The following is a 27165-nucleotide window of genomic DNA, read 5'->3' as shown; positions in this document are numbered from 1 at the left end:
GAAAAAAAATTTTCTTCAGCCAATTCAAGCAGAGACAATAAAATTACTTGTCAAGATGTGATTTTTTTTTGGGGGGGGGGTCCGGTCATGGGGCCTGAACTCTGGACCTGGGCGCTGTCCCTCAGCTCTTCAGCTCAAGGCTAGCGCTCTACCACTTGAGCCACATCGCCACTTCCGGCTTTTTTCTTTTTGCTTATGTGGTGCTGAGGAATCCAACCCAGGGCCTCAGGCATGCAAGGCAAGCGTTCTACCACTGAGCCACCTTCCCAGCCCCTCAAGATGTGATTTTTCAAAAAGGAAACAATAAACACAAAAGCACTGTGTAAATTCTAAATCAAGTAATATTATGACTGTCACTTCCCAAAGAGCCATAAAGCAAGGTCCTGTGGGGAAAAGGCTGCACTGAGCCCCTGCTCTGAGTGCTTGGGCTTCTTGTTCCTGCAGAGGTTCAAGGTTCATATATAGCACATCAGCCCTGCTAGTCACACCTGGAAGCCACTTGGCACCCTAAGAAAATTCCCTGATTGGGGCCAGTGCCGTTGCAGATGTTTCCCGACTCATTTCACATTCAAACTCCAAAGCCTCTTCGCACACACTTTTAGATTCTTATTAATAACACTTTAAAATGTAGATTGCTGCCTAATCTTAGCTGTATAATTAAAAATAATAATAATCTTGCTTCTCTCCCTCCCAGCAAGAAAGGAAAACATACCCCACCCCAAAATCAGACTTTCTGCAGCTAAGAATCACACTGCAGAAAAGCTAGTAGGAGGCTCAAGATCGGGGGGTGCGGGAAGGTTGCAGGAAGAGGACAATTGAAGGCAAGAAGCAAGTTTAATCCCTTGATTTTAGAAAAAAAGAAAAATTGGGCTGAAGGAAAGGCGTGATCTACCCAAGGACACAATATGGTTTGGCAGAGACTGAACTAGGGCCCCAGGAGAAGAAAGGAGGAAGACAAAAGGTAAGGCCTTAGATGGCAGGAATCAAATCCATGTGACTCTGAGCACAGTAAGCAAAGCAAGTCATCTGCAGAAAGAGCTAGGGGTGTTGGCACCTCAAAAGGATTATGGGAACAAGATTCCAAGTTCTTTCCATTCAATTTAGCCTGACAAACTGTCAGAGCAAGAAGGGACCTCGGAGCACTTCTGACCCAGTCACACCAGAAAAGAAAGTAACTTGTGCACTTGGAATCAACTAATGAACAAGAAGCAAAACTAATACAAGAAACCAGGCCCTCTGACTTCCAGCACAACTGTGCACAGTTTCTTAGAAAACTATCTGTTGACCTTTCTAAACCCCCTTTCTCACCAACCTTGCCCAATTCCCAATTCCCTAGGGGCCTTCCTGGGCTCCTAAGAAGGGAAGAGCAGAAAGGGAAAAGTCCACACTGTCCTTCACTGCCTATGTCCTGGAGATAGCTTATTGGAAGACTTGGGGTTGTAATGGAGATACCCAGGTCTGAGAAAGTGGCTTAGTGGTAGAGTGCTTGCCTACCATGCATGAAGCCCTGGGTTTGATTCCTCAGTACCACATAAAGAGAAAAAGATGGAAGTGCTGTGATAGAGTGATAGCCTTGGGTTAAAAAAGCTCAGGGACAGTGCCCAGGCTGGCAAGAAAAAAAAATAAAGGAGACACCCAAACACCCAGTCCTATCTCCATCTCCTCCAGGTTCCCTGGTTCCTTTTACCTAGATCTGCCATCCCTAGCCCTGGTCATCACCTTCAGGTTTGTTTGGGATTTTTTTCCTATTAGGAATGAGAAATTCTGCAGTTTTCAACTCTGCAATTATTTTGAGAGAGAGGAAACAGCAAGAGAGAAAGAGAGAGAGAGAAAGGGAGGGAAGGAGGGAGGACCAAGCTCTGCCCCCAGCTGTTGGCTGATGATGATGACTCACAGCTGAAAGTTGGGGCTGAGGAGAGGAGCAACTTGGGAGACAGCACAGCTAAGGGAGCGGCAGCACGCCTGGGCCTGCAGAAAGCTGTCACTGGTATCTCTCTGATAAAAATCACAGCTCCTAGTTCTGGCATAGAACTCCCATTGTAGACCACACTGAGGCCCCATGGAAGCAAGACCGAAACAGAACATAGACTGGACAGTGAGTGCTGCAAAGTCCGCCTGCCCACCCAGCATGTAGGAAGTGGTTATGTGAGAAGCCATGGTTTTGCCTCTGAAAACCCATGAGATCCCCTGAGATTTGCATCCTCAGCTCCCAGAAAGAAACCGGCTTTCAGTAAATGAGAGGAGCTGATTAAGATCTTCAGATGGGGAAGACAAGGGTTGTTTCCATTCTTTGGGGGAGCAAATAACTCACCCAGAGGCAAGAACAAGGAGAGGAAGGCACCTACCCTGGATTCCAAGTTTAAGGTCAACCAGGGAGAACCTCTTGGACATGATTTCAGTTGGTGGCTCTCAAGTTTATTCTACCCCTGCCCCTGGGAAAAATGACCCATATTGAAGAGAGGTGGGAATGAAAGATTTATTAGGATCATAACAGGGAGCTCTACCCATCCACACCAGAAGACCCTGGGCAGGTAAGGAGACCCAACAAAATAAGATGCTTTTGTGTCCTCAGAGCTTAGGACCCCATAGCTAGGGCAGTTACAGATATCACTAAAAGAATCCACTGAAAACCAATTAGGTTTAAGGACCAACAAGGGAAGGGAAGATAATCAGAAGATATAGAGTCGAGTAATCTCAAAAAAGGGAGGAGGGGGGTGTGGGGGGGGGGGACAGAGAGAGGCATGATGATTGCTGAAGTTACATTCATAAGTGGTCACATCTCCTGGTAGGGGAGAGCAGGAATCCGCAGGGCAGATCTGTGATGAAACAGCCTCTCCCCCCTCCACATTTGCTAATCTTACTCCTGCTCTGCTCCTTCTTCCCATTCCTCATTCAGGCCCCAGGAAAAGCATCCTTTACTAGCAGTCCCCTCTCCTTAAGCCTCCAAACCACTCATGTGACTTTTGTAAAAACCAAACAAGCCAGTGTCAGTAGCTCATGTTTGTAATCCTACCTACTCAAGAGGCTGAGATCTGAAGATCACAGTTTGAAGCCAACCTGAGCAAGAAAGTTTGTCAGACTCTTATCTCCAATTAACCACCAAAAAATCAGAAGCAGAGCTATGGCTCAAGTGGGAGAGTACCAGCCTTAAACAAAAAAGATCAGGGACAGCACCCAGGCCCTGAGTTCAAGCCTCAGAACCAGCACCAAAAATTAGTTAATTAATTCTTAAAACCAAACATAGTTTACGACTCCTCCCTTAGAGGCACAGAAATGGAGTAGACAAAGGGTAAATGCAGCAGTGGTACTCATTAGACACTATATTGAAAATGAACAACTTGTGGGTAGGGATGGGAGGGAAAAACTGAGAGAGAGCAAGGGAAAGGGTGACATTATCCAAAAGGAAATGTACGCTTTACTTGACTTATATAACTGTAACCCATCCGTACCCCTCTTTTATAATAACAATTTTAAAAATTTAGACTCCTCCTTTACTGGTCAGTGAGCAGCAAAGCTACAATGTCTTCCTGGAAGAGGCTGACTTCTCCATGGCCAGGGATGGGGAGAGGCATCTGCTTCTCAGGAGTTTTCATTTCATAGGCTCAGCTCCAACCCAATCAGCAAAGCACTGTTACTATGGACCATCTGCCAGGTCCTGCAAACAGCTCTGTTACATAAATGGACTGGGATAATGAAATTTATTAAACTGGATTCTTCCTCCACAAAGGATAAAAGGCTCTGTCTTTCTCTTTAAAGCAACAATGTGAGGTGGTGGAGAGGTTCTGGACAAGGGTACCTGGGTCCAAATCCTGTCTCTACTCTCCATTAGCTGTGGGGCATTGGGACAAATCATCTTCTCTCCCCTGGGCCTTTGTTTTCTCAAATCTCAAATAAGAATAGGATGGTATGTATGGCATTAAAATTTCTAGAACTTGTTATTTTCACTAAAATGACGAAAAGAAGCCTTACATTCCTTTAATTTTATATAACAGAATTAATTTTCTAAAAATATAAATAGTACCAGGCCAGTGGCAGAAGTTCACAGTTATAATCCCAGCTTCTCAGACAGAGATTGAAGCTCAAGACCAAACTGGGCAAAATATCATGGAGACCTCATCTCAACAAACAAGTCAGGCATCGAGTCACACCAGTTATAAAGGAACCATAGGTTAAGAAATTGTGCTTTGAGGCTGCTCTGGGCAAAAAGCATGAGACCTTATCTGAAAAATAACTAAAAGCAAAAAGGACTAGGGTAATAGGTCAAATGGTAGAGCATCTGCCAAGCAACCATAAGGCCCTGAGTTCAAATGCCAATACCACACACACAAAAAAAATTAACACCCTTTCTTGGGAGCTTAAAAGGAGCAATGAGTTGGGGCTAGCTGGAGGAAGAGGAAACAGAGGAGAAAATAATGGTCAAAGCCTTTTATTAACCCAGACAGTGGCTCACACCTGTAATATCAGCTACTTTGGAGGCTGAGGCCTAGAGGATCACAGTTCAAAGCCAGCCCAGGCAGAAAAGTCCCTGAGACTCCATCCCCAATTAACCATCAAAAATCTGGGCTGGAGGCATGTCTCAAGTTATAGACCCCTGGCCATGAGCAAGAAAGCTGAGCAAGGGTGAGGCCCTGAGTTTAAGCCCTGCACAAGCCAAATAATAATAATAATAATAATAATAATTTGACAGGGACACAAAACTACTAAGGACCCCCTGCCTGTGTGCATGGCACTCTCCAGTTCACAAAGTGCTTTCACATCCACAATCTTGTTTGACTCACCACCCTCTCAGCTGACAATGTGATGGCCACCCTCTCTTCACACTGAACAAAGCAATGCTAAGTAACTTGGTAGAGTAAGCCAACATCTCTTACCCTGTCTTCAGTTCCTCACATGTGAAATGGGAGTAAGCCTTACTTGGAAAAAGTGTCTGTATGGATTAAATAGATAATGTTTGTAAAGCCCTGGCAAAATGCCTGGCACACAGTGTGGCCTTGATAAATGAGTAATCCCTTCTTTACACGCCTCCACCTCCTCAAGGAGCTGCAGGAAGAAGCCCCAGAGCTGCTCATTTTTAGGCCCTTGAGAAATGCTTCCGGATGAAAGGTAACATGATGGCTTTCTAAGTAACCAGAAGACAGATCAATGAGCCAGATGACTCAGTCCCTACCCATTTCATGGATACTAAGCCACCCCAACCCTTGGAGGAAAGGACTCAGTCTCAGCCAAAAGCAAGCATGAGGCTTCAACACAGAAACCTCAAGAGCCACGCTGAGTCAGGGTCTTTCATTATTCATGATATCACACATCCCTCCCCTCACAAACATTTAGCATCTCCCTCGATGCTCACAAGGATCCATGCCCATTATGGCCCAATGTTTCCTGTCTCTTTTCACCTTGTCTTACCTAGATCAAGCAAACTATAACAGGGTGCCTCTTGCTTCTATAACTTGGTTCCCAGGATCCTTTGCCTACAAGGCTCCCTGCTGACCTTGTTCATGCAGCAAATATTTGAACAAATTACTGAAAAAAACTGAAAGAAGAAACTACAAGTGAATTAATGGTACAATATGCTCCTGTGAGATAGAAATTTAGGGATGATCTTCATTTTACCAAGAACAAAAAAAAAAAAATCAGTCCCAGAAAGGTCAAATGTCTTTCCCAGGATGCCAACAAATGGCAAATTAGAGTTTAACCTCACTCTTCAGGACTCTTTTGGCCACATCAAGCTTCCTCCTAATGTTACAAAGTCAATCTCAGATTGAAAACACAAGTAAAGCTGATTCCTCTAAGATTCCTCAAAATGGGCCACTTTCCTCTTGGCACACATTGAGAGTATTTTAAGGAACTAGCTGCCATGTCAATTATTGAGAGCTCCCATGGGACAGGCAAGGTCCCCTGAGAAAGGGCAAGCATGGTGTCATGTGTCAAGAACCTAAAAATGATGGCAAAATTACCACCTAGCCACTTAATGCTCACTTTTAGAGAGCTCCTGGAACAAATCAATCTCCACCAGGAAAGAGGAGAAATCCTTGAATGGAAACTAAGCCCTCTGCCAGGGACCTCTGAGCCCTTTCCAGAACCATCTGGAGATCTCAAAGCACAGCTGGTAGCCCCTCTACACTCAGTCCTCCTTTCTCCAACAGCCCACCACCACAACTCCCCCAAAAGATGTGTTCCTCTCTACCCTAAAAATCTAGGAATCTGTTAGAAAGACTGAATGGCTATATCCTCCCAAGATTCACATGTTGGAATTTTAACCCCTAAGGTGACAGAATAAGAAGTAGTAGCTTTTGGAAGGTGATTAGGTCATGGGAGTGGGGCCTTCATGAACAGAATTAGTGCCCTTATCAAAAGGACCCCAAAGAATCCCCTTGTCCTTCCTGCCAAGAAGGGGAAAATGGCCTTCTATGAACCAAGACCTTACCAGGCTCCAAATACATCAGTGTATAGATTAGGATTTCCTAGATTCCTGGTTGTTAGAAATAAATGTCTCTTATTTCTAAGCCACCCAGTCTCTAAAACTTGGTTATAGCAATCCAAATTGACTGAGACAGTCACTGGCTACATACCCAGTTGAGGCTGTGTCGAGGGGATGTAGAATGGTGGAATAAGTCCAGCTGGCAGGGAAACCAGACTTAGTGGCTCACACCTATACTCCTAGCTATTAAGAAGGGTGAGATCAGGAAGATCAGGTTCAAGACCAGCCTGGGCAAAATGTTTTAGTACCCTTCTCAATTAATTGCCAGACTCAGTGTTACACAGTTGTCATCTCAGCTACAGTAGGATGCTTAAAATAGAAAAGATCACAGTCCAGGCATGTGCCAAGGCAAAAAAGGAAACCCTATCTCAGTAATAACCAGTTCAGAAAAAAGGACTGGAGTCATGGCTCAGTGGCAGAGTACCTGAGTTCAAACCACAGTACACACACACACACACACACACACACACACACACACACACACACACACACACACACACACACACACACACACACACACAGAGTAGAACACAAGTGCTGGCTTCATAACTAACAGTATTCTTTTATATAAGCCACACAGTCTCCCTGAACCTCAGACCTCACCAGGATTCATGGGAAATGAACTCCACCTTTTGGGGATATGAGGAATTCATAAGTAGGAAGACAAGCATTGCACCTGGTATTTAGAAAGTGCTTGATAAACACTGGTTCTCAGTCCCAATGTGACCCTCTAGGGAATTAGAAAACATTTCTGTGTTTATTCAACCACTCGTGTTAAATGGTGTCTTCCTGCATCACATCTCTGGCAAGGCCTTGGACCTGCCCATCTGTTGGGTATGGAGGCTGAAAGATGAATCCTAATTACATCCATGAGAAAGTCTGATGTGAGGCCTTGCCTAGTAAACTGGGAGAGATTGGCCAGAGCAAAAGGGAGCAAAAGAAGATATTGGTGCTGCCTTTGCTGTGTTGGGGAAGAAGGAAATCATAAGGATCAGACCCTCAAAGAAATAACTGGCCCAAGCCTAGGCCTGTCCTCTGGCTCTACTATGGAGCAGCCAATTAGAAACTAGAACAATCTCAGTTCTTCTCCCAAGCCAGGACTACTGGGTATTAAGGTCCTTTTCAGATATGACCTTGCTAATTCTGACTCTGAATGCTGGCCCTATCATTTCATCCCATAAACGTGTCTGCTTGCCCACTGCTGCCATCTGCTGGCCCTCCAGGCCCTGCTGCACTTGTCCAATGCACCTAACTTGAAAGGATGAATCTTGCTTTTGCTTCAGGTGGACACACCTTGCACTTTTCCAGACCACAAATCAATGGAGATTCATTGCCAAACGCAAAAGCCAAAAATAATGTCAGAAACTTCATCTGTCTGGCAGAGATGACACAACTGCAGATGGGAGCCTGACCTCCCTTCCTAGAGACTTGCCCAAGGTTGCACAGCTGTCTGGCTCCCAGGTCAATGCCCATTTTCACTTTACTTCAGTGCTTAGAGCTGGTGGGCAATTTCATATGAAAACTAAGGTCATTGAAGTAAACACAGCCTTTGGAGGGTAGAAAACAAACTGTCAGGATTCTTAGCAAACCTCAATAGATAATAAGACGTGGAACACAAATAGGCTAAGCATTACTTGCAAACTCACTGGAAAGTACAAACTGGTGCTCCCTAGCCTTAAGGGCATCATTTGCAAGAACCCCTTCAAGGTCTTCATAATGAGCCTCCAAGCCAGCACAAGCTAGAAAGAATATGACCAGTGGAGAAGACGTACTGGAGCAACACAGTGTGTTAACATGAACTTTCCCTCCATACATACCCCACCACTACCAGACACAAGCTCTTTCTTCTTTAGCTCCAGAACTCTCAGGACCTAGCCATAGAAACTCAGGGAAGGTGTGTACAGCCAGATGTCTTAGATTCCCCTCTTGTGGACCCAATTATTCACATCCTTGGCTCTGTCTATGGCTATCTTCTTCATCCTGTATAATGAATGCATCCTGAAAAAAATAATGCATACCTTTAAATATGTCACTTGCCTATATTGGCCTCTGTCAACTCACATCCAAATGCACTTAAGTTTGGATGGATAGTTTTCAAGTCCTCTTAGTTCTAAAATGCTAGAACCTGAACCCTGAGGACAAATTAAGGCTACTCTTCATCTGCAGACAGATCAGATGAGAAGGGGAAACGTAATCAAACAATGCTTCCCTCTAGTGGTTTAATCCTGTCACTACACCCTCTCAACTAAGCTCCCATTGATCCCACCCTCAACTCTGAACAGCAGAAATCTGCCTGCACCTATTGGTGCCCAGCTGCAGAGAAGCCAGAGAGAAAGCAAACAGCCAGGCTCCAGGAATCAATGATGCCTCCTGACTGGTTCCACAAGAATAAGGAAATCCTCCATAGTTAGAAACAATCTGGAGCTCAAACTATCTTTTGTAACCTCCAACTCACCTTTTAAGATGAGGAAACCAAGGCTCAAGGATGCTCAGGAGAGATCTGCCCAAGGTCACCAAGCTGACTCATAACTGAGCTAAAAATAGATGCCTGCTTTCCTGCCTCCTGCTACCCTCTCTTGCCTCTTTTCTGTGTGCCCTCTCAACCAAGGCCTAGGGACAGACTCATCAAGGACATCCACACAGGAATGGTTGGTAAGGGGGACAGGCCTCTAGGCTGAATGGAAAGCCATTCTAGTCATTATCTTTAAAATAACATTGTAAGGGACATACTCCGATTGCAAATTACATATTCAGCATAGAAAATTTACTCATAATCCTACCAGAGATAATATTCTGATATATTTCCTTCTGGTCTTTTCTGTGTAAGCATCCTTTTAAAAGAAAATAGAACTTTAGTGTAGTGATGTATAGTCATCTGTTACTATGCTTTGAGCATATTTCTCTGTCACTTTTTTATTTAATGAATATATAATATTCTAACGCATGGAGCTGGGCACTGATGGTTCATACCTGCATCCTAGCTAAACAGGAAGCAGAGATATGAAGATTCCAGTTTGAAGCCAGTCCAGGCAGAAAAGTCCATGAAACTCTTATCTCCAATTAACCAGCGAAAAAGCTGTAAGTGTAGCTGTAGCTTAAGTGGTAGAGCACCAGCCTTAAGCAAATGAGCCAAGTGAGAGCAGGAAGGCTTGGTCCAAACCCCAGTATCATTACAAAATAATAATAACAATAATAATAATAATACATGTGGCTGTAGCATTTATTCTTTGTGTTTATTTTGCCATTACAAATCAGGCTGCAGTGAAAGGCATTATACTTAATCTCTGAACACCTCCATGATTATTTACTTAAGCCAATTTTATTTTTTGTAGGATAGAATTTCTGAGCTAGAGTGGCCTATAAAGATCATTATGACTACAACATATGACAGGCCAGATGGGAGAGGGAGCCAGAAGAGTCTAGTGTCTTTCCAGAGGACAAAGAGAATGTGGCAGAAAAAACTCTCCAATTCTCCACCTATTAAAGTATGACCTTCCCAAAGCCCAACCACAATTTCACACCCTTCCCTGACCATTCCTGCCCATACTGACCTCTCCTTCTCCTGAAACCCTAGAGCCCTCAATGTCTCTGCCACTCCTCTGGCCCTCTGCCACATTCTTTTTATCCTTCTATAAATATTTTATTTGTTCATCCAACCACAAGCATCCTGAAGGTAGCTTTGGGGGTTTTATTTTATATCCCCCACTACCCCACAGCACATATAGGTAAGCATTGTATAAATGCCCTGCACATATAGGCAAGCATTGTATAAATGCCGTCTAACGGATCCAAGATAACTAAGAATTTCCTTTCTCATTGAAAGAAGTAGTATCACTGGCAAAAGTAGGGGGAAGCCCCATCTTTGAAAAACGAAAGAAGCTTAATGAGTTAGAGCATTCTGGGATACATATCCCTTTGGAATTAGAGTAGCAGGCATGGAGATGAAAAGACTGGGTTCAAATTTAGGCTTTGCCCCTCACATGAAGCAGAGCAGTACAATGCAACAAACCAATTAGAGACACATTTGTAAAGACAGCATCATCTTGCCTGCTTCATACGGGAAAATGGATGTGATCTTTCATAGGGGATAAAGGTAGCCTGTGAAATTATGATCGCTGCATCATAAAATGGGAGTGCCCTGAACTGCAGAAGAGCTCCCTTCCCCTTGCTCCTGGGTACTCTCTCTCACTTTCTACTCTGCACACGCAATCACTGGGAACCTATAGCTGCACTCTTTAAGTAAAGCAGTAGGATTTTCTTGGAGCAAATTTCCTATGTAAAAGGAACTACCCTTGCTGGTCAAAGTTGGTGGGTTTAACTGATTTCACTTACTAACAATATCCTTGTTGCCTGTGGAAAGAATCTGACAAGACAGGAAAAGCACTAGACTAAAAACCATGAGATGAGTTCTAGCCTTAGCTCGTTCACTCACACAGTATGTCTATTTTCCTGAGCCTTCAGTTTCCCCATCTTCAAAATGAGGTTAGGCCAGATAACCTCTAAGCTCCCATCCATTACTGATATTCTAGGGATTCTAGAATAAAAACTAATAACTGGAATAATAAGCAAAGCTATCCATTTCAAAATAGTCCTTTGGGTTCAGTCTCACTTTCAACCATCAGATTTTCAAAGTTCTAAAGCTCTACCATCATGAATTCCAAAGCATCTGCTTTAAATAGAGCTTATGAGGTCAAAATCTCCCTGCACTTAGTTGAGGTTTCATGATATATAGTCCAAAGAAGGAGTAATGTACACTGTCACCCTATTCTGGAAAGATCTTGACCATAAAACAGAAAATTCAGCATTAGGAATAATTATAAACTCAGTTCAGTGTGAGTCAATGGCTGAGCTTAGATCAAACACAATAAAATAGTTGTTTATCTATGATTCAAAGAAAGGACAGTGGTTCTAACCACACAGACTGTGTGATTCCCTTCTTCTGAGAAATAAGAGAAAAAGAATAAATCTTAATCAAAAGGATGTTTCTAAGACTCGGGAAGACAGTGGGAAAGGAAAATATTTACTAGAAAGCAGAACAAGTTTTCTGACTTAAATGCTACCATAAAGTCTTTTTTTCTCTTCTTGATTTCAGTAAGGAGGATGCTGACATATGGTTTATCTCCTAGTCTCTAGGACTTTCTTATGTGACACTGGAGAAAAGTAAAGAATGTCAAAGAACTCTGTATTTGGTTTCACTTTTTCAATCCATATCATTTGTGAGACCACAAATCCACTTTGGGATTCACATGGCTTCAGGGAAAGCTTCCAGCATCCGGAAAGCAACAAGATTCTAGAGTTTGACCAACGCCAATAGCATTTGGTCTTATGAAAAACATTCCCCTTGAAATTCTAATAGTTACAAAACCAGCACCTAGCATTCGTAGGCAGTGATCTTTTCCATACTATTTGGGATAGTCCTGAAGCAACCTGTTACCCTATCCAGAGGCATTCATAGCCAGTCCTAGAGGCCTCTGCTAGAAAGAGACAAAACAGTGCACACCTCCAAAGAGCTCCAAAGTTCCCAAAAGGACAGATGAAAACAGATGTGTCTTAAATCCTGTCCCAGGTACTTTAGTACATGTCTCAATCCTTATACCAATCACTACTCCTTTTCCTTAGGAAATATGCTCAGAGAAGTTAAGTTTATTCATTTGTCCAACATGTATAAAGTACTTACCTCATAAATGCCAAGTACTTTGTTAAGAACTGAGGATACACTGAGCAAAAGTAAACATAGCTCCTGTCCTCATAGAAAGGAGAATTAGGGCTGGGAAGGTGGCTCAGTGGTAGAGCGCTTGCCTTGCATGCCTGAGGCACTGGGTTCTATTCCTCAGCACCACATAAGCAAAAAGAAAAAAAAAGCCGGAAGTGGTGCTGTGACTCAAGTGGTAGAGCGCTAGCCTTGAGCTGAAGAGCTGAGGGACAGCGCCCAGGCCCAGAGTTCAGGCCCCATGACCGGAAAAAAATAAAAATAATAAAAAAAAAAAAAGAAAGGAGAATTAGTCAAAGAATTCTACACAATAAACAACAAAAAGAGAACCAGGAGTCAGTGGTTCACAGCTGTAGTCCTAGCTACTCAGGAGTCTAAGATCTGAGGATCAAGATTATCTCCATTTAGACAGCAAGAATGTTAGATATAGAGATCTGACTCAAAGATACAGTGTCAGCCTTGCAAGAGTCCAAGCCCCAGGGTGTAAACACACACACACACACACACCACCCAAAAGAGAGGTTTATGGTGTTATGAGAAAAATACTGACAACTGCAGTGTTAACAGTAAGTATGGTGAGTATGGTGAGAGGTGGACAGTAAGTATGGTGAGTATGGTGAAAGGTGGAAGTGCCCGCAGTCACACTATAGATAAGCTGACAGAGCTGAGATAGGCCTTCATCTATCTAGCCTCAAAGCCCAGGTATCTCAGTTCCTTGACATTTACTCCATCATTCAGCATTAGCTACTAATCATCTACTGTGTACTAGGCCTGTGTCAGGTTCTAGGAATCCAGCCCTGAACAAAATAGACACGGCACTCCTGGAATTTACAGCCTAGCCATTAAACAAACAAGAATATAAAGAGATGTATACAATTATAGGTCCAGATAAGTACCAAGAAAGATCAACAGGTAAAATTATCTACAAAGCCACAGCACATCTTCCAAAGTATTGATAACTTGAAAAAAGCCACTTGCCTATTGCACAGGAGCAAAAGACCTTAGGAAACCTATTTTGTCAGAGCCGGATACTGAATATCACTTCATTGGCCAGCACATGAACTCAGAGAAGAAGCTATTATGTCTCAAACTTAGCATAGGCCCTGCTGAAAAACAAGTCTTTCTAAAAGCATTACTGACATCTGAATTTACTTAAATATCTAACCTCAGGCAGACATCACTGTGTCCATATTTTAGTATCTTTCACACACATTCATTCATTTGCTTCTCACAGTAGCCCTATGTAGAACACGTAAGATTTTGTTTTGTTTTGTTTTTATACTGTTAATGGGGCTTGAACTCAGGACTATATGTTGTCCCTTACCTTTTCAGCTCAAGGCTAGTGCTCTACTACTTGAGCCACAGCTCCACTTTCAGCTTTTTGGTGGTTAGTTGTAGAGTTTCCCAGGTTTTCTTGCCCAGGCTGGCTTCAAATCTTAATTCTCAGATCTCAGCCTCCTGAGTAACTAGGATTACAGGCGTGAGCCACTGACACCCAGCCCCACAGGTAAGTTTTAGTATCCTACTTGTAGGATGAGGACACTGAGGCCCAAAAAGGTGAAGTGACTCCATCAAGGTCACTGAACTAAGCACCTAGATCTGCCATCCAGTTCTCACAAGAAGCACCTCCAGCCAGGAAATCATGAGTCTCAAATAAGACTGCCACAGGTCACTAAACCTGGGTAAAGTCACCCAGGAGTCTCATGAAGTTCTTAAGAACAATGATCAGGGACATCAAACAGATTGGGAAAGGTTTCTAGAATGCAGCTCTACCAGCCTGAGACACAGGTACCCTTGCCAACTCTCCCAGATTAGAACAGGTTCTCCTGGACTCTTTCCAAGTGCCTCTGACTAACAGAGAAAAGTATTTTTCCATTGCAAATGCAGGCAGACACCAGACTCCTGAGAGGGGAGGGCAGAGAGCACATCCAGATTCCTATAACATCTTCGAAGTTATACTAATGAACTACCCTACCTGAACATCTTCCACTGGGGGCACCAGTACTACACAGCATTTCTCAATCTTGACACTGCTAACATACAGACTGGGTCATTGGGTCATTTTAGTTAAAAATGGTGGTGGTGGGGGGGGAGAAGGGGGCACACCTTTGCACTGTAGGATATTTAATAGCATTCCAGGCCACTATCTAATAGCTGCCAGTAAAACCTTTTCCCCAATCATGACAATCACTTTTCTAGCCATTGCAAATATCCTCTAGGGGACTAAATTACTTCTGGTCTAGAGATAAAGGGGACAGAGAAAAGCCAAGTGTTCTCCTTCTCTCTCATCCTATCCCAACCCATCCTTCTGGCCACATATATGGTCACTAGGCCTATGGTTACAAAATCCTTTAGTCCATAGCTAGATAGCTATGTGCCATTGTAGCCTGCAAGTATGTCTCAGGGAAAATCACTACTGCAGCTTGGGAAAACAATGAGTCAAATATCTCCTTGTTCTACTAATGAGCTGCTTCTGACCCGTGAGGAAATCATGTTCCCATTAATGTGAGCAGCTGAGTCTGATTAAATAGAAGCCCTGGGTGTTTCTATCAATGACATCAGGCCAGGGCAAGGGCTTCCACGGCTGCCAGAAAGAACACAAAATTGGTGAATAAAATAGCAGGAGACTCCCATTTACCCAAAATTCAGTATAACAATGAGGATTCTCAAACATCCCAGCTTTCAACCATTCTGGACTTAAGAGAAAGGGGAAGTGGCAATATAAGTAAACAAGGGACCTGAATTAACAAGTTAATTAAACAGCTGAAACACTGCCACAAAATCAAGCTCTTGTGAGTGGAGGTGGAAATCTAAAGCTGAGCTCCAGAGCAGCTGGAGTGACTCAGCCAGTGTCAGCAATGTGGGTTCCAACCTCCCACCCCAAGGGCTGGGCTGCTGGCCCAGACATGACAGTCAGCATCAGTTACAATGTTTCAAAGAAGCCACATCTTTATGTCTTTCATTAGTCAGCTTCCTAACTAGTTAAAGGGTCTACTGACAGACAACCAAACTCACTGCTATTTGGTAGTAAGTGTATTTTACTGCACTACCAACCTTGGAGAAAACTGACAAACCACGAAATGAAGCGCCCACCTGGTAACACCTAATTACTCCAACTACTGCCAGTTTTTCTGCTGCTTTTGCACTTTGTACTTAGCTCTGTTGTTGTACATGTCATACTAAAATGTACTGAAATTTGATTACAGGCCTACCTCACCTAAAGGAGTCCATAAGAGCAAGATATGAGTCTAGTAAAAGGCAAAGTGCATTTGTGAGATAGATGAACAGATGAATGGATAGATGGGAAAGTTTTCCATCTTTATTCTCTTAGACTTAAGCCTATCTTATACATTCTAATGAGAAAGCATGGTCCATGTCCTTTCTCCTCTGCTTCTCTAAAGTTTAACATTGCTTAACAGGTACCCAAAACACATTAGCTGTTTTGGTTGGACAAGGTGAAGCCTTCCTTCTACTAATTAAAACAGTGCATCCCAGAAAAGGGATCCAAAATCCTAGCTGTCAACCCTGCCTTATCTGTATTAGAGTATGTTTAGGCTCTTCTAACTAGAAATAGTCTAATACAGAGAAATGAGTATTCTCTGAGAGGCAGTGAAGACAAGAAGATTAATATAATTACTACCTTCATAAAGTAATCTGGGAAAAAATCCATATTAACAATCACACAAATGGGTGGGGAGGGGGGAGGCTGGGAAGGGATGTGAAGGGTAAACAAAGGAGGAGGCTGCAATGCTTGATAAGAAATGTACGCATTATCCTGCCCATGTAATTGTAACCCCTCTGTACAGTATGTTCGCAAAAAAAAAAAAAAATATATATATATATATATATATATATATATATATATATATATATATATATATATATATATATATAAATCACACAAATAAACAGCTATTCTGCTCTAAACTTTAGGAAAAGCTTCTTTCTATAGATGTCCCAATCTTTAAGCAGACTGATTCTCTTTAAAAAAAAAAAAAAAAAAAGACTTGGTTTTCTTCTAAATGAATAATACAGTTTTATAGAGCATCTTCTGAAATGATAATATGGAAATTTTATTATATGCCTTTGTTATACAGACCCCTTTTACAAAGAAATCATTTTTGTGTGTGTGCATGTGCCAATGCCAGGCCTCAAACTCAGGGCTTGACACTCTCATTTGGCTTTCTTGCTCACAGCTTGTGCTCTACCACTTAAGCCACACCTCCAATAAGCCATTTTGCTGATTATCTGGAGGCAAAGTCATGAAGAATTTTCTGCCTCGGCTGGCTCTGAACCATGATCCTCCAGGTCTCAGCCTCTTGAATAGCTAGGATTATAGGTGTAAGACACTGGTGCCCCTCTCAAAATGATCATAAAATTTTTTTAAAGACCATTTAAAAGCATGATAGAGCCAAGCACCAGTGGCTCAGCCTGTAATCCTAGCTCCTCAGGAAGCTGAGATCTGAGGATCACAAACAATAGAATGCAAACAATAGCAGGCCAGAGGACCCAAGAACCCATGAAGTTCAGAAGGCCTTGACACAATAATAGACATTAAGAATTACAAATCATTGGTCTGAGGAACTATATGTTAGTTTGCAGAAGCTCTTTGACAACAGAGATGAAGAGAGACCATGAAAATCCAAAACCCAAGAACAAAGGAATACAAGGCCAGGAAAGAACTATTCTAAGGGAAAGATGAGAAGCAGATGAAGACTCCAAGAAAATGAAGATGCCAAAATCTATATGGCCTGATGTGGTAGCATCTGAGGGAATAGGAGATGTCTGAATTGATGTACATAATTTTGAAAGGTCAATAAAAATTTAAGTCAGAATATCATGCCAGCCTTAATCCTGAAGTATTTATCTTTAGCTTCACAAGCTTCTGATGCTTTTAGTTTAGACTCATGCAGAAAGTCATCTCTTCAACTATGACAAGGCAAGGATTCCCCAACAACCTAAACGTATTTGTGGGTGATGACTGCTGCAATGGTTTCTTTCTCAAAACCGCAGTGTCTCTCAGGATCCAAAGGAGTCAACCTAATCCAGCCTTGCATTCATTGGTACAAATCTGTGATCCAGAGAAGAAAAGCCATATACCTCGTGGATGGCTAAAGTAGGCATGAGATCTTCTTCATCCAGTCCTTAAATCTTTTTATCAATAAAAATCGGGAATCCCAAATTACTCTTACCAAGCCCAAATTTTCTGATACTCTCTCACCTGTCTGAGCTACCAAGTGTGTCCACCCACTCCAGACAGCAGTGACCTTTTCATTCTGAAACCAATGTGCTTCTATTTTCTGAGGTAGAAGAAGGAAAGCAGCCTGGGTAGCCAGTTGCCCGTGCTTGTTACGTCCCCAAACATACAGCTCTCCTGCATCTTAAACAGAAAAGAACATGAGGTGAAGAAATATTTGCCCCCAAATGATGGAAAACAATATATATCTCAAAAACAAACTTTGATCCTTATACTACAAAGTTTCTATATATAGGCAAAAAGGCTTAATGTGCTCCATAATTTAAGGAAATAGAGTATGTGTTTTCTTTATTTATTCATTCAATATTTACCCTATATGAGATATAATTTCCTATTTTCTATATTTTAATACATGTTTGCATTACCTTTTGTTAAGAAGAAAATGTTTTATTTTTTTAAATAACAGAAACACTATTTAAATGCTTTTACTTTTTAAGTGTAGGATTCTTTCCCTGGATGCCCTAACAGAAAGCATAGTGCTACTGCATCACATCTGCATAGTACTTCAGCTCACTGCAGTCTCACTATAATCCTGTGATAAAAGCAGAGATGACTGACATTGTGATTTAATAGAGGGGGGAAAAAAAGCAAATTCAGAGTCAAGTGACTCTGGCTTCTATTCCTGGATGTTGCTAACTAGCTATTGACCTTGGAGAAATCACTTCCTCTCTACGCCTGAGTTTCGCCAGCTGAATACTGGAAGGGAGGGCAGTTGGTATAGAAGAGCAGGCTATATGGCTGATGAAATTAGTAACAAAAGTAACTGGTGAGTGACAGTGGCAAACCAGAGAGCCTGTCTAAATTGGCATTCAAGATTTTAGATGAAAGGCAAACAAAATGAAGCCAACGCTGCAATTTAATCTGTGGGATATCCATTTCTAACTCCTCAAAATTTCTCTATAAGCTTTTCTTGGCCCTTACATTTTAATTCTATAAATACTAATCAAAGGCACTAGCCACACATGGCTAATGAACACTTGAAATATGCATAGTACAAGCTGAGACATTATAAAAGGTGTGAAAAATACACAATCGATTACAAAGTGCAAAAGAAATGTGTGACTCATTACTAAGTTTCCTATTGATTACATGTTGAAATAATATTTGGGATATTCTAAGTAAAATACATTATTAAAATTGATTTTACCTGATTTCATTTTTTGCATTATGACAGTAAGTTAATGAAGGTTGAAATATGTTAAGTGGCATTAAGATGACATACTGCTAAGAATCTGTGGCCAATCATGAGACTAGAAGCCATATTTTTCTGTTTCTATTGCATTTTATGACTTCCCAATAAAACTTCATAGTTTTGCATGGCCCAAGGATATCTGTTATACTCCCTCAAACTCATCAAAAACCAGTGGGCTGGGAATGTGGCTTAGTGGTAGAGTGCTTGCCTAGTATGCATGAAGCCCTGGATTCAATTCCTCAGTACCACATAAACAGAAAAGGCCAGAGGTGGAGCTGTGGCTCAAGTGGTACAGTGCTAGCCTTGATCAAAAGAAGCTCAGGGACAGTGCCTAGGCCCTGAGTTCAAGCCCCAGGACTGGCAAAAAAAAAACAAAAAACAGTATTAGTAAATGGCATTAGAGCCAGGAAATTGAAACAAGAGGTTTTTTTTCTTTGTTGTTGTTTTTATTTTATTTTTGTCTTGTTTGTTTATCTGTATTGGGGAGGGTAAGGGGACATACAAAAATGGAGGGAACAAATGCAGCAGTGACACTCACTAGACACTATATTGAAAATGAATTACACAACTTGTGGGTGGAGACAAGAGAAAAAAGCTGGGAGAGAATAAGGGAAGGAGTGACATAGTCCAAAAAGAAATGTACTCTTTACCTGACTTATGTAACTGCAACCCCTCTGTACATCAATCTTTAAAATAGCAATCATTTTTTTAAGGCATGAGAACCAGGCACCAGTGGTTTATACCTGTAATCCTAGCTGCTCAGAAGGCTGAGATCTGAGGATCATAGTCCAAAACCAGCCTAGGTATTCAGCTCTGAGAAACTTTTATCTCCAATTAACCAGTAAAAGGCCAGAAGTAGAGAAGTGGTTCAAATGGTAGAGTAATATCTTTGAACTAAAAAGCTAAGCAATGCCTAGCATGCATGAAGCCCTGGGTTCAATTCCTCAGTAAAAAAGTCAGAAGTGCTGTGGCTCAAGTGGTAGAGTGCTAGCTTTGAGCAAAAAGAAGCTCATGGACAGTGCCCAGACCCTGAGTTCAAACCCATGACTCACAAAAAAAAAAAAAAAAAAATCTAGGCAAGAGCCAACATCCTATGTTTAAGCCCCAGTACTGGAATACTCTCTTCTCTCTCTCTCTCTCTCTCTCTCTCTCTCTCTCTCTCTCTCTCTCTCTCTCTCTCTCTCTCTGTCTCTCTCTGTGTCTCTCTGTCTCTCTCTGTCTCTCTCTCTCTCTGTCTCTGTGTGTGTGTGTGTGTGTCTCTCTCTCTCTCTCTCTCTCTCTCACACACACACACACACACACACACACACACACACACACACACACACACACACACACACACACACACACACACACACACACACAGAGCATTTGAAAAAGGCTCAAAGTCTTCAGTTCAAGTCCACCTGCTAATCCATCACTGTTACCAGACATATAACTTCACATGCTTGGTCTCTGTTTCTTCATCTCTAAAACAAGCTAGTGTAAACCAGTGAAGTTTTTTTTTTTTTTTTTTTTTTTTACCGAGGCCACCCTGCAGCGTTGATATTCTGCAGTTCTATGGAACAAATTTGGTGTATATTTCATTCTCAGATATAAGGCAACTCTCTTGGAATTCACTGAGGTATATAAAACATAAGAATCCCTTATAGGGGGCACAGAAGTTCCCCCAGTAAAATAGCAAACCCTTAAATGCACCAAGGAACTGGGGATACATCAATGCTGAAGGCATCTACACTATGCCTTGGTGTCCAAGCCATCCTTTTGAAAGACAAACTGTCTTCCACATGAGTATCATTACACTGTTGCGTCAGCAGGTAAAATTAAATTCTGCTGCAATGCCAAATAGTTATATAATCTGCAAGGACTCCAAAGGAAAGGTCTAAAGAGCACTGAAAAAATCCAATGTGTTAACAGTCTGAACTAGATGAGAAAAGAGGGCTATTAATCTTGACAATTTTTAACTCACTTTCAAGTGATCAAAACCAACTCACTTTGTGAATATACTAAAAATGACAAAATGGACACAAAATGAATATCATATCTAATCACAAAAAAATTGTAAGACATTGACGTTAGCTAGGTGCTGATGGCTCATGCCCATAATCCTAGATACTCAGGAGACTGAGATCCAGAGGATCTCAGTACAAAGCTAGCCCAAATGCAGAAATGAGACTATCTCCAAAATAGCCAGGATGGGGGCATAGCTCAAATGACAGAACACCGACCAAGTAATAAGCAAGTTAAACAAGTTCAAGGCCCTGAATTCAAACCCCAGTACTGGTAAACACACACCACACACACACACACACACACACACACACACACACACACACACACACACACACTCACACACTCACACACTCATACATATTAACAGGCAAGTAGACAATTTCTAGGTTTACATAACATCAGACATTTCATATTAATTAGAACACAGGAGAAATGTTTGCATCTGAGTCTACTCTTACACTCAGATAAAAATGCCCTCCTTGGGCTGGGAAGGTGGCTCAGTGGTAGAGTGCTTGCCTTGCATGCATGAGGCCCTGGGTTCAATTCCTCAGCACCACATAAGCAGAAAAAAAAAAAAGCTGGAAGTGGCGCTGTGGCTCAAGTGGTAGAGCACTAGCCTTGAGCTGAAGAGCTGAGGGACAGTGCCCAGGCCCAGAGTTCGGGCCCCACGACTGGCAAAAAAAAAAAAAAAAATGCCCTCCTTTCCTCACTGGCTGTCGGCTAAACACAGCACTTCTCACCTAGCTTCCTATATAGAAAGAAATGTGGAATCGGGAGCCAATAGTTGCTTAAAGCTGGCATCACATCAACTCAACACTTCTAACAAACATATAAATCTACCTAAAGTGAGATGCAGGATAAAAGTAAGTTGGCAGCTTTACATTCATTAAACAATAAATCTTTATAGAATCTGTAAAGTACTTAACACATTACGGCTTTGGTGTCCTGGAAACAGCAGCTCACTTTAACTACACTGTGAATACAGTGATAGGCAAGAACACATGCTGCCCAGGAGATAGTCTCAGAAAGGTAAGGTGGTGGTGCTAGAATTCTGGCTTCAAAGTCTATGACCATCCATATGAACCTCAACAGGCAGTCATGTTCAGAATTCTGAAAGGCCTATTCAACTTTGAAAGATATACCTACCTGTTAATGAAGCAGAATGGTCTGAGCCAGCAAGAACACATGTTGCTTTAGAACTCTCCAGATCTACCAAAAAAAAAAAATGTTTCTTTAACAAACTGGGCACAGAGGGACATAAATTATGGCAACTCATAGTCTGTCATGCAGAGAGGCCAGCATAACCTGGGTGAAGGGAGAAGCTCTCAGTCAGAGCAGGTGACTATGAGTTAGCACCACTGGCCAAGATGGGTGGCAGGTGGGAGGCAGAAACAAACTAGGGTCTGAGACAAATAAGTAAGCATACTGAAAATAAAGCAGCCAGATCCATCACTATCCCAGAGGAGAGAGAAAGAACAGATTTGAAAAAGGGCAAAAGCTACAGCTAGCCAACTGAAGGGGGAAAGAAGAAAAAAAAAAATCTAGCAACAAAAAAATCTGGTGCTGTCAAGCACCAGTGGCTCACATCTATAATCCTAGTTACACAAGAGGCTGAGATCAGAGGATCCCAGTTCAAAGCCAGCCTGGGCAGTCAGTGAGACTTTTTATCTCCAATTAACCACCAAAAAGCCCGAAATGGAGCTGTGGTTCTAGTATAGAGTGCTAGCCTTAAGCAAAAGAAGCTCAGGGAGAGTGCCCAGGCCCTGAATTCAAGCCCCAGAACTGTAGTGTTTTATATATATATATATTATATATATGGGCTGGGAAGGTGGCTCAGTGGTAGAGCGCTTGCCTTGCATGCATGAGGCCCTGAGTTTGATTCCTCAGCACCACATAAGCAGAAAAAGCCAGAAGTGGTGCTGTGGTTCAAGTATTAGAGTGCTAGCCTTGAGCTGAAGAGCTGAGGGACAGCAGGCCCCACGACTGACAAAAAAAAAAAAAAAAATGTATATGTATATATATATATATATATATATATATACACACACACATATGATTATGTGTAACTATATATAATATATAACTATATGATATATGTTATATATCATACTATAAATTATATTTTCTATTATATTGAAATATTGTATATATATTATAAATTTTATATACTTACATATATACACATATATAATCTCCAATGTTATTGGATTTTAACTAACAAAATCAATATAAATTCATGGTTTATAGTAGAGACAAATAGATATAGATGTATACATATGAAAAAATGTGTCTATGTGTGCCTGCATTTCTTAGGATTACCTTCTGAGTAAACTTCAGAAGCAAGAAATATCTCATGTGTTTAACTGCTGCTGTGTATAGGACTTAACTACAAACTTAGGCCTGCTCAACATAAAGCAAAACTAGAATTTAAACCTGGCACCAGTCTCCAAATCCAGCACTTTCCCCCTTTAATTACACTACCTCCTCTGGTGAAGCATTCAGGATAAACTATGGCAACTCATAGCCTGGCATGCAGACACACACAGTCTTATTCTAAACTCTTCAGACATTTCTTTTGAGTTCACAAAAGTCACTTCATTCCAAGTATGCTGTGAAATGAATAGGACAAAACAGGTATTTTCAGAGAATATATCACTGGAGAGAATCCAGGAGCTACTGTGGCCAGGAAAGGAGAGGCAATCAGGGAGCTAACTCCAGAATATGGTAATAAGGTGAAAGTGGGAGAAATAGAAATGAAAAGCTTTAAGAGCGGGAAGTTGGTATTCTAATACCTCTTTAGAAAACTCCTCCAAATCAACTGAGTCTAAGCTGCTACTCCAAGCAGATCCCAAATGTATCATTTAAATCAAATAAGTATTTTTTTATTCCTTATTGTTACTGGTCCTGTGTAAAATATAGAGAAGAATGACATACAGTTCCTGCCCTTTAAAAGCTCATAACCTATCTAGGTGTGATAGCACACACCCATAATCCCTGCACTGAGGAGATTAAGGCAGAAGAATGTCAACTTTGAGGCTAGCCTTGGTGCACAGCAAAAACCTGTCTCAAAAAAAAATGATTTGTAATTCTTCTGTATGGTATTTTCACAATAAAAAAATGATTAAATAAAAGTTTGCAATCTGTGGTATATGAGAAAACCCATAAACAATTCATACGATTAAAATATTTTGTGCTATCCATACACATGAAGAAAATGCAATGGAAGGCAGGGAAGGACAGTACGTGTCTGAAACACCTATATCTGAGCCAGAAAGAAAAGAAAAGCTTTTCATAGTTTCCCACAGCCAACCCATGGGCTTCAACAAGCTGATCCCAGCTCTAGCTGAAGAACAAAACCTCCATGGCTTTGATCCCAATTCCTGTTGCACCACCACTCCCCCTACAGGCTGCCCTGCCCTATTCTAGGACAATACCTCCTTCATTCTGAGCTTCAGAAGAGATCTCCTGTCTAGGTTTTTCCCACAGCCAATCCTCAATAAAGTGGGACACAAAGACAGTGAGAGGAGGAAAAAAAGGGAGAAGATAGAGACATGGTACTATAGGCAGAGAATAAAGACCCACAAAGAGAGCAGGAAATGGAGAGCTAATAAGAGGTGGAGGTAGAGAAGAAGAGAAAGGGGAAGAAAGAAATACACCCTACAGACAAACTGGCCACAAGAAATCCAAGTAACAGACCTATAGCAGAACACTTTTACCCACTCTCTTGTGTTTTTCCCTATAGGAGGTCCTGGCCCTCTCTCTCCATCCTCTCTCCTTCCTGTACCTCTCTGGGGAGAAGAAACTGGACATGTGCAACACGTCTATAGTTCTAAGTTCCCTCTTTGGGGGTGCCTACCTGCAGAGAGGTTGCACTATTATGTCCTCTTAGTCATCCAAGCTTAGCAGGTACCATCAGTGCAGCTGCCACAGTGCCGGGTGGATAAACTGAATTCTGGATTCAGAATTTACAACTCATATTACTAGATATTGTTTTTAAACACCTAAGTTATGTCTTCCAAGCAGTTTTTAACAGTTTTTGATTGTGATCTTTACCTCCTTGACTTGTCTCTATTTCTCAATATGTCCCAAACACTGGACCTACAAAAAATCCCAACCAGTGTACCCCATCACCTAACAGGGAGAATTAGAGAGATCACAAAATAACAGAAATAATAATTTCATTTATCCATTTGTGTGTGCTTGCATCTAGTTCATCACCCCATGTGTGCATGTGTATATGTGCGTGTGTGTGTGTGTGTGTGTGTGTGTGTGTGTGTGTGTGTGTGTGTGTGTGTGTGTGTGTGTGTGTGTGTGTGTGTGTGTATTACTAAAAAGAAAAAAAAAACCTCACCTGTCACTCTGCTCGGTTCCTTTGCTGTCAAAAACGATGGAAGAGCCTGCCCAGGACACAGCCGTCGTGCAGAAGATGCCAAACCAGTCCCCCACTGGAACACAATGCCACTCACTTCCCAGCGAAGCAGAAGGGAAAAAAGAGAAAATGAACATCAGGATAAGACCGATTATTCTTTGAGCCTAACTGCTATGGGAAACTCCCAATCCATCTTCAGTTAAGATAAGTATAATGGAGTTCAATTGTTTAAAAGGTCCTATAACTGGGATTACAAATGCAGTCTTCTAGTAACTGAAAACCACCAAAGAAAATTCCAGTATCAAAAAAACCTCCTCTAAAATATCTCAGGACACTGGACTAGTGTCCAAATTACTGGAATGCTACTTTGTTCCTAGTTAACCTGAAAGGGCAACTTAGACTCCAAAGCAAATAGAAAGTAAAACCTTGACGATCACCAAGTTCATTCCTCACATTTATTAGATGAGAAAACTGAGGCCCGAAAGAGAGGATATGCACTGTCCAAGTCACACAGACAGATAGTAGCAGAGAAAAAGGTAGGAGTCAACTGACCTAAAACCTAAGGGAGTGGGGCTGGGAAGGTGGCTCAGTGGTAGAGCACTTGCCTTGCATGCTCCAGGCCCTGGGTTCGATTCCTCAGTACCACATAAGAAAAAAGCCAGAAGTGGCGCTGTGGTTCAAGTGGTAGAGTGCTAGCCTTGAGCTGAAGAGCTGAGGGACAGCACCCAGGCCCAGAGTTCAGGCCCCACGACTGGACCAAAAAAAAAAAAAACCTAAGGGAGTGACTTTTCCTTTACACCAAGATGAATGCACAGATTCTCAACTGCTAGGTAAATTTAGGGCCACAAGAGAGCTTAACAGAATGATTTCAGGAGAATGGCCTGTTCTTCCCATGTCCACTGAATCTGACCTACATTTCCACAGTCCTGAACCTCCTACAAATGCACAAACAAAATTCTATTTTCTCAACAGTCAGATGTGTGGCACTTGGAACCAGTACCAACATTAAAGTCTGCTCCTATAGTCCAATAGTCCTTTAAGATGTAAACAGACAAGGCTGCTTTATGAAAAATAAGCTATCACCACTGAGTGCAATATGAGCAAAGCATGGGGATATAATAAAACAAAACTTATAATCCACTCAAAAAAAAAAGTTTGAGGGAGGTAGGGAAAAACAGAGAACTTAAGGGAGGGAGAGAAAGGGGAAAAGAGAAGAGGAGGAAGAGGAGAAAATAAAGACGGAGAAGAGAAACAAGAATCTGTGGTATGGGCTGGGAAGATGGCTCAGTGGTAGAGCGCTTGCCTTGCATGCCTGAGGCCCTGGGTTCGATTCCTCAGCACCACATAGAGCAAAATGAAAAAAGCTGGAAGTGGCGCTGTGGCTCAAGTGGTAGAGCGCTAGCCTTGAGCTGAAGAGCTGATTGACAGCGCCCAGGCCCAGAGTTCAGGCCCCACAACCGGACCCAAAAAAAAAAAAAAAAAAAAAAAAGAATCTGTGGTATACATATACACTATGGAATTTGATGCCTCCATCAGAAAGAATGACATTGCCCCATTTGTTAGGAAATGGAAAGACTTCGAAAAAATTATATTAAGTGAAGTAAGCCAGGCCCAAAGAAACATAGGTCCTATGGTTTCCCTTATTTGCAGTATCTAGTATATGTCTGGGACAAGCAGAAAAGGTCAAAAGCTATGTACAATATGACCAGATAAGATGATGTTAAGCGAAATGAACCCCAAGATGGGGACACAAGGGGTTTTTTTCTTGCTTGCTATTGTTCCTAACATATTTATAATGTACCATGTGATTTTTTTTTGTTTCTTTGTGTGTTCCTCCCCCATGGTATAACCCCTGTTTTCATTGTATTTGTATATATACTGTATATTGTATATTTCACTGCATCTTGTATGTACACTTCTCTAGCTTGGGGAGGGGAAGGGAAAAAACAAAATGCTTAAATAGGGAGATGTACAAGACACTATGTTGAAAAACAAACTTTACAATTTAGGTGGGGAGGGGGAGGGGGAGTGTAGTTATAGAGGTGGGAGGGAAGGGAGGGTAGGGGAAAAACAAAGGAGGGGGTAACAATGCTTGATAGGAAATGTATTCATTACCTTGCTCATGTAACTGTAACCCCTCTGTACA

At 41.8% G+C, this 27165-nt stretch overlaps 1 protein-coding gene across 8 annotated transcripts in view; it reads right to left on the bottom strand.

Moving 5' to 3' along the window:
- Positions 1–27165, bottom strand: part of Sergef (secretion regulating guanine nucleotide exchange factor) — a 212929-nt gene that overhangs the window by 166620 nt on the left and 19144 nt on the right. For 6 of the 8 annotated variants that reach the window (XM_070032777.1, XM_070032775.1, XM_070032778.1 and 3 more), the window contains exons 6-8: positions 25002–25115; positions 21797–21859; positions 17410–17568 (exon numbers count right to left, since the gene is read on the bottom strand). In XM_070032777.1, the coding sequence (XP_069888878.1) occupies positions 17410–17568; positions 21797–21859; positions 25002–25115 (336 nt within the window). The remainder of the gene's footprint in view (positions 1–17409; positions 17569–21796; positions 21860–25001; positions 25116–27165) is intronic. The other 2 variants (XM_070032776.1, XM_070032779.1) reach the window with 2 other exon arrangements.

Source organism: Dipodomys merriami, unplaced genomic scaffold (assembly GCF_024711535.1).
Source record: "Dipodomys merriami isolate MVZ:Mamm:240054 unplaced genomic scaffold, mDipMer1.0.p SCAF_21, whole genome shotgun sequence".
NCBI classification, from domain to species: domain Eukaryota; kingdom Metazoa; phylum Chordata; class Mammalia; order Rodentia; family Heteromyidae; genus Dipodomys; species Dipodomys merriami.
This window is presented reverse-complemented; position numbering and strand designations above follow the sequence as displayed.